General features: G+C 38.7%; 1 protein-coding gene across 2 annotated transcripts in view; it reads left to right on the forward strand.

The window, feature by feature from the left end:
• The window catches only part of LOC110453526, a 13390-nt gene extending 9371 nt beyond the window's left edge, over positions 1-4019 (forward strand). Inside the window, exons 2-3 of one of the 2 annotated variants that reach the window (XM_021502506.1) lie at positions 2303-2458; positions 2778-4019. In XM_021502506.1, coding sequence (XP_021358181.1) covers positions 2303-2458; positions 2778-3156 — 535 coding nt within the window. In that variant the 3' untranslated portion in view covers positions 3157-4019. The remainder of the gene's footprint in view (positions 1-2302; positions 2459-2777) is intronic. The other variant, XM_021502513.1, reaches the window with a different exon arrangement.
• Positions 4020-8408: the final 4389 nt, after the last annotated feature.

The raw sequence follows: 8408 nt of genomic DNA on the forward strand, positions 1-8408 counted from the left end.
GGCCAGGGTGTACTGTGAACCATATCAGTATATAGCTATAAGCATGTGTATTAGTGTGTAGACATATCTAACAACACCACAGGAGTTTGGCGTTCTGTCATGTAATTATAGTCTACATGCAAAGAAATAATACCCAATATACTATAATTTCTAGCATACATGTATAGGCATACACTGATATAACCTTACTGAATCACATTATTGTAGGCATATCAGCTGTCGCTAGATGGCGTAGCAAGGGATTAATTTAATGTGTATTATTTTGTAACAAACCCCTGTGGTTACGGTCGCTGGAAATAACCGTTCTATTTTTAGAATACATCACGAGTATGACTGAGCGATAAAAGTTTAGCTTAAACTTAAATTTGAAACATGGCTAGGCCTACTTGGACAATTACAGTTAACCCTGAATCAAAGAGCAAGACGACATACCAAGGTTAATCTTTGGAGTTGGGTTTTGCTCTGTCGGGCGGCCATCGATGAAATGTTGGGAGCACACACGCACATACTTTGGAAGATCTTTCCGATGTAGGGCCGCCACCCATTCCCGCTTCACTTCCTCGTCCGAGGGTAATTTGTGTAGGCTATATGGAACACAACACGGACAGTCTTCGTGAATAATTCCATGACCCTCGCACATCGCCTTTTTCCAATCATGTAATTTTTACGGTTGTGGGAGCACCCAACAACAGCGCACGCTTCGCCGCCTCCTCGCTTGTACATCTTTGTCACGTTTGATCACTGTTGCAATGGCGGATAGGTCACGTGATCAATATGGCCGCGCCTACTCGCTGTGACGTAATAATGAAAAAAGTCGTGTATATTCCTACAAAAACCATTTGCCCTGCCTCAAAATACATTTCAGGCGGCCATTTTGTTTGTTTACATATTCCTACACCTGAACAGGCAGTTGTATTTATAGTCGAACAGTTGTAATTATAGCCTATATAATTACACTTGCCCTCTAACACTGTTGTAATGGGACGGCGCGGGGGCAAATGTAAATATAAGAAAAATAGATATTAAATTATAACTTAAATATTTTAATGATGTAAAAGTTACATTCTACATTCATTGAACTGTTCTTCCAGCAGATCTAGCTGATCCTCATCCACAATACCAAATTTAAAGCTGAAAAATAAAAAGATTTGTCAACAACACACCTTATAAATTAATTCATAATAATATATATGATACTGTGTTTTCACAGGCATTTTTTATGTCAATTGAAATGCGATAAGATGTCACATTCTGCTCATATAAAATACCATTTTGTTTCTGTCAATGAAAATGGTCCTGACAACAAGAAGTTGCACCCTTCTCATATAAAATATCAGTTTTATACGAGTAGGGTTTGAACACTTATTGTAAGGATCATTTTGATTGACAGAAACAAATCATCAAATGCCTGGGCGTGCTTTTGACTAGAGTGCAGAATGCAGCGTTTGGTCCACGACCAAGGGACTTTGTACACTATAACTCATTTTCCTACGACATTTGATATGTGTACAATTATCTTTTCTTTTAGCAATTCGTGTAGTAGAACCTGCAAGTCCCGATAAAAACTTCTTCCTTCAAGAAGACATAACGTTACCTTCAAAATACGATCTATTCTACGTAAATACAACTCAATCATTCGTTAAAAACCTGACTAATAACTTGTCGGCAAGTTCAGTAACAACGTTTGTAAACATTTGTAAAAACAGTTCTAGTACGTATATAAACAACTCACAACTTACCTGTTGGTGAGAAACGGAAACAGGAAATAGATAGTCTTTCTTGTGAAGAAGGATGGAAAAGTCCAGATAATACCGAGTGACTTCGGTAACTTCTAATATACGAAAAGATTCCGGGTGAAAACGGGTGAAATTGACGAAATCCGGGTCAAAATCGTAACCCGGCGGGTAAAGTTATAAAAGCGGGTGAAGGGCTAAAATCCCGGGTGTAACCCGACGAAATCGGGTCACTTGTCATATATCAATCGGCTAGCGATACAAAGCACATATTGTTTTCTTTACGAAAACAATAATCTATTAAACTGTGTTGCCATTGCCATAAATACTATAAAAGACGTTTTTTCCTTCTTACTACTAAAAAACTTTCCTTACTACAATACAGCGAGAAGGGTTCTTTGTTACTCAAAGGGTATAAATGGATGTTTCCATGCAACTTACGGGCGGTTATTATTCCATTTCTTCGGTTCTGTTGTTGTAGATGTCATTCCGGCATTATTACCTTTTCAACTCTGATAACTTTTTTTTTTATTTGCGTATCGCCCTTTTTACAGCTAAGGTCATTGCAGGACGTCCATCCATGTATGTGCCGGAGACAGGGAATGTTGGTGTTCTTGCCTCCATGTGAAAGCGCAGAACTCTGATAAGAACGTTGTCAGGATAACTTGCATTCCAGTAAAACGTATCTGTGCATCTACTGTTGTAAACCACGCTATCGTTCTATAGTGAATACAAATTTGATTTTCTTTGATGATTGAATCTTGATCCAGAATCTCATCCAAATTGGAAAAAAACTATTCTGTGCCTCATTTGATTCATTACCGACGGTCCCATTGGTTACTGAGAACAGCAACATATAACCTTTATTTTACCGTTTGCCGTAATGCAAAGAAAATATAATATTTGATACAACATAGAAAAATTGAAGAATTGTAATAAAAAACGTGGATCAAAGAAAATAAAACGACATTCACAGCTGTGTTAGCATATGAAGACAATATTCATAGAAATAATTCAGATGTTTAGAATTCGTTGTCATTTCAGCTGTTTGTTCGATGCTGTGAGAGGAACGACAAGCAACAGTGTCGTCGCTATACCAATAATCGTCATCCTAATCACCAACACTATCCTCTATGGTCTGACCTGGCACAGGATAAGAAGTGAGACCCGCGATATCGAAGTGTCACTCGGCCCAAGAGTTGAAGCTACAAGCAGATCTCATCGTGCTGCTAGGAACATGCTTTTATTTCTGGTCGTGTACTTTATTCAGTGGTGGCCCGCCTCTGTGCTAAGTATTCTCGTCCTCTTCCCAAATCCACCATCGATACTGACCTACTTGGTGGCAACCTTCTCAAATATAGGCGGAATTCTGAACGGGGTTGTGTACTTCTTCATCAGAAGGAGGAGTTACACCTCGAGTTGACAACACAGCCCAACAACTAAGAGGAGCATTGCCGAGTCTTTAGTGCTGTTTCGGCAACGTTTGTTTCTCTTCGTTCACCCTGTACAGGAATGTTTTGGTCGATGAGCAAACTCTTGAAAAACTATTGTACAGCTTGAGCAAGATCTGTTTTATATCATACTTTGTCGTGCCCGCTTCACGAACTCATGAGAATGGACTGAGTTAAGATACCATGACAAAGACTTTTTCTCGCGTTCGCGAGGACACAGCTCTTTAGCTGCGCCCTGCCGCGGCAATTTCTGCTTTTTTTTTTCTCTTGCACACAAATATCTCTTTTTTGGATGAAATCAAGTTTGATGTTGATATTAAATACATTAATATATCTCTTTTCGGGTACGTTTTGATCCGTTTCGGTCACACACAGTATTCAAATGTAATTTACACCCTTTTAAAATCTGTATATGTTTCGGTTTCGTTTTGGTCCGTTTCGAGCACACATTATTTAAATTTATTTTATCCGCTTGGAATAACTTTATACATTTAGTTTCGGTTCTGTTTTTTGCTCAAAGGTTAGGGCAGTGTAGCCATCTTCAAAAATTTCGCTAATTTGCAAGTAGTGTTAGTGTATTATTTTGTATGTACGAACAGCTCCAAATGTGCTTGTATAACATTCAAATAAATGGCTTTTCATAGTTGTAATAGTTAATTTTTGGTTACGGATTAACTTGACTGAAGAAACTGATTAATACTGTTTCAGGTAGATGGCTGGGATCGGCCGAGAACTCTAGGTTTCTCACTCAGGTAATCTGGCATGACTCAGTAGCCTTTTTAGCTTCATGAATTATTGTAACATATCCAATGAATATACATGACATCATTATTGAGATTTGAAGCATTTTCTTACGTTTTTCTCGATAATAGTGAAAACACAGATACTTCAGGAATGCATGTAAATGTAAGTTTCTCATGAATTAAAATATTCAATGTAATTTTGCGCCACTCAAATTCTTTGACTTCAAAAGTTGAAAAGAGTGGGTCTACCTTTGACCAATGAAATCATTTACCAGAATTCTGGAAAGCCTCGTTATGACTTAACAAAACTATAGCACTTGGTTTGACCAGACTCTCTGTTCGGCGTAGCTTGCGCAGACAAGAGTCTGCTCCTCGAACAGGTAATGCGCATTTTATACCTAGCGAGACCCATACTCGTTACAAAGCAAGGACAAACTTAAATGTCGGCACTTCCTTGGAAACGATAGTAGGAATAGATGTGGAAGATCTCAAACCAGATTTTTTTTATTTACTTTTTAATCTCAATTTAAAGCTTTTAACTTGCACTGTCAGCTTTAAATACAAGTCAAAGTTTTTATAAAATTAAACTCCATATAATCAACGTCCTGGCCATACATAATTAAATGCTGACCTTTGAAGTGATTCAACCCTCGAGACTTTGAATAAAGGTCAAGGTGATTTCATTTTCTCTTAAATAATGCAGCACTCCAGTCCAGCAAGCCACCGACAGTCTATTCAAAAGCCAGTTCAGTGTTGAATTAATTTGTCCCCTGTGACAACGAAAACAGGTCCCAAAAATTTGCATCGTTCTATGCCAACAAGCTGCTGGATTTTTCTAATAGCTCTAGGCCTTCAATATTCAGAAAAAGATTTGAAACTAGCACCTCTGATTCTAAACAAGAACAAGAGGCCCAAGAGGGCCTGTATCGCTTACCCTAATATTTAAGCAGTCATAGCAAAATATTCTCATTAAATATTATATTGCACTAAAAATATTTCCCTCGCAAACTTTGTTGGCTCCATCTGTTGAAACTACCAGCAAAATATTTTTACAAGATTCTATGCTTTTTGATTCTTCAGAAGTTGCCCGACATATTTTTCCCTGTGACCTTGTAAGTAGGTTAATGTCATTTTCCTTATCAAATTCGTAAGCTCTATTCCAAAAGCTACCAGCCAAATCTATGAATCCATTCCTTTTAGTTCTTAAGAACAAATCCATTAAAATGTTGTTGACCTCTGTGTCCTTGAAAGTAGGTCAAGGTCACTTTTATTCGCAAACTTTGTTGGGCTCTTTCCTAGGAAGCTACAAGCCAAATATAAAGATTCTATACCTTTCAGTTGTTCAGAAGAAGTCGTTTGAAGTGTCTGACACATTTGACCCCTGTGACCTTGAAAGGTCAAGATCATTTTCTTCCTCAAACTTTGTCGGGCTCTATCCCAGGAAGTCACCAGCCAAATATACAGATTCTATACCTCTCAGTTCTTCAGAAAAAGTCATTTGAAGCTTTTGACACATTTGACCCCTGTGACCTTGAAAGTAGAACAAGGTAATTTTCATTCTTAAACTTTGTTGGGCTCCATCCCAGGAACCAATCAGCCAAATATGAAGATTCTATACCTTTTAGTTCTTCAGAAGAAGTCGTTTGAAGTTTTTGACATATTTGACCCGTGACCTTGAAAGTAGGACAAACTAATTTTCTTCCTCAAACGTTGTTGGGCTCTATCCCAGGAAGCCACCAGCCAAATATAAAGATTCTACACCTTTCATTTCTTCAGAAGAAGTCATTTGAAGCTTTTTACACATTTGACCCCTGTGACCTTGAAAGTAGGTCAAGGTAATTTTCATTCTCAAACTTTGTTGGGCTCTATCCCAGGAAGCCACCAGCCAAATATAAAGGTTCTATACCTTTCAGTTCTTCAGAAGAAGTCGTTTGAAGTGTTTGACCCCTGTGACCTTGAAAGTAGGTCAAGGTCATTTTCGTTCTCAAATTTTGTAGGGCTCCTACTAACAAAGCTTTCAGCCAAATGACTCTAGGCCTGTCCGTTCTTCAGAAGAAGGAAAAGTTGACGGAGGAGGACGGACGACAGACGCCGCACCACGACATAACACACCGACTCCTTTGAGCCCAACCCTACAGCCCTTGGGGGGAGGGCTGGCTCAAAATTTTCAAAGTATCAAACTGTCAACTAAAGGTTATAATTGCAATCAAGTTATTAACATGTAATATTCAAAGTATCATTTGCCATTATAAACCATAATAAATTTTGCCCCCCCCCCCCCCCTCCTTCCCCAGGGGGTAAATGTGAGACCCTAGGGTCATAAACCTTAAGACCCTTCCCTCTTTGAAGAGTATTTGATTCTACCAAATCTGGGTCTTGAGAAGAAGATTTTTGAGCCTTTTTGGCCCCACCCATCAGCCCCTGGGGTCAGTCAGGGCTGATATGTGCTTATTATCAAACTGCTTCCTAATACTGATAATGCTAACCCAAATTGAATTACTTCCAATGGAAATTAAACAAATGTTGGTCCAAAATGTGATTTCCCTATATAAACTATAGTCAAGTTTACCCCCTCCCCAGGGGGAAACATGAGACCCCAGGGTCAAGAAATTCACAATTTTGGTAAAGCACCTTAAGATCCTTCCATAGATGAAGAGTATTTGAGTCTACCATATCTGGGTCTTGAGAAGAAGATTTTTGAAATTTTAGTCAATTTGACCCTTGTTGGCCCCTGGGGGATTTGGACTAAACCAGCCACTGTTTTTGTTGACCTTTGGCCCTGGATAGTTCCCTGCAAAATTTCATTGAAATTGGTCCAGGGGTTTTGGAGAAGAAGATTTTTGAAGTTTTAGTCAATTTGACCCTTTTTGGCCACACACCTCAGGGCTTGGGATTAAACCGGCCACTATTTTTGTTGACCTTTGTCCATGGAAGGTCCCGGCAAAATTTCATTGAAATTGGTTCAGGGGTTTTGGAGAAGAAGATTTTTGAAGTTTTAGTCAATTTGACCCTTTTTGGCAACACACCTCAGGGCTTGGGATTAAACCGGCCACTATTTTTGTTGACCTTTGTCCATGGAAGGTCCCTGCAAATTTTCATTGAAATTGGTTCAGGGGTTTTGGAGAAGAAGATTTTTGAAGTTTTAGTCAATTTGACCCTTTTTGGCAACACACCTCAGGGCTTGGGATTAAACCGGCCACTATTTTTGTTGACCTTTGTCCATGGAAGGTCCCTGCAAATTTTCATTGAAATTGGTTCAGGGGTTTTGGAGAAGAAGATTTTTGAAGTTTTAGTCAATTTGACCCTTTTTGGCAACACACCTCAGGGCTTGGGATTAAACCGGCCACTATTTTTGTTGACCTTTGTCCATGGAAGGTCCCGGCAAAATTTCATTGAAATTGGTTCAGGGGTTTTGGAGAAGAAGATTTTTGAAGTTTTAGTCAATTTGACCCTTTTTGGCAACACACCTCAGGGCTTGGGATTAAACCGGCCACTATTTTTGTTGACCTTTGTCCATGGAAGGTCCCTGCAAATTTTCATTGAAATTGGTTCAGGGGTTTTGGAGAAGAAGATTTTTGAAGTTTTAGTCAATTTGACCCTTTTTGGCAACACACCTCAGGGCTTGGGATTAAACCGGCCACTATTTTTGTTGACCTTTGTCCATGGAAGGTCCCTGCAAATTTTCATTGAAATTGGTTCAGGGGTTTTGGAGAAGTCGAAAATGTTAATTGTTTACCGACGCACGATGGTAATTTATTTTTAAAATGTTCCAAATGTTCCTGTTAATATTTTTTAACACTCAATTCCAGCAAGTTAATGAATCCATGTGTTTTTGATTCTTCATAATAAGTCAACCGAGTGTTGATTCGACTCCTTTGTCCTAGTACAAGTTCAAGGACATTTCAGTCATCTGCCTGCTAGTCTGTTGTAGATCCCAAATTTTATTCCTTTTTGGCTCCAAGGACCCAAACTATTTTCCTTTGCAAATCTAACTTTCATCCCATATGGACACTTTTTATCCAGTTTGGCTGTACATGGCCATGTGATTCTTCAGAAAAAGAGGTTAAGAAACGTTTGACATAAGGCAAGAAATTACAATAGCTCATGATCGGTTGAACTTGGAGCAGGTGGTTTGGTTGTGGTTTGTATGGTCATTTAAGGGCATGCATCCATGTATGTTGCATGTATGCATGCACACGTGTATGTAGGAAAAGTATAGATAAGTTAATAATTACCTCCACATTTTACACAACTGATTTTTGATTTAATCAGTCCACAATAAGACTTGTCTGTGACTTTGACAACAAAACACATGTTACAATCAGAATTCACTTGTTTAATAATCATGTACCATGGAATAACACAATAAGGCACTAACAATGTTCTAGTGGACACTGAATAACATAAAAAAAAAACGGACACTGGACAGGCTGTAACTGACCACATCCTGTAGTATCATACACACAACACAGTAATACCCT

The sequence above is a fragment of the Mizuhopecten yessoensis genome, unplaced genomic scaffold, assembly GCF_002113885.1.
Source record: "Mizuhopecten yessoensis strain PY_sf001 unplaced genomic scaffold, ASM211388v2 scaffold855, whole genome shotgun sequence".
NCBI classification, from domain to species: domain Eukaryota; kingdom Metazoa; phylum Mollusca; class Bivalvia; order Pectinida; family Pectinidae; genus Mizuhopecten; species Mizuhopecten yessoensis.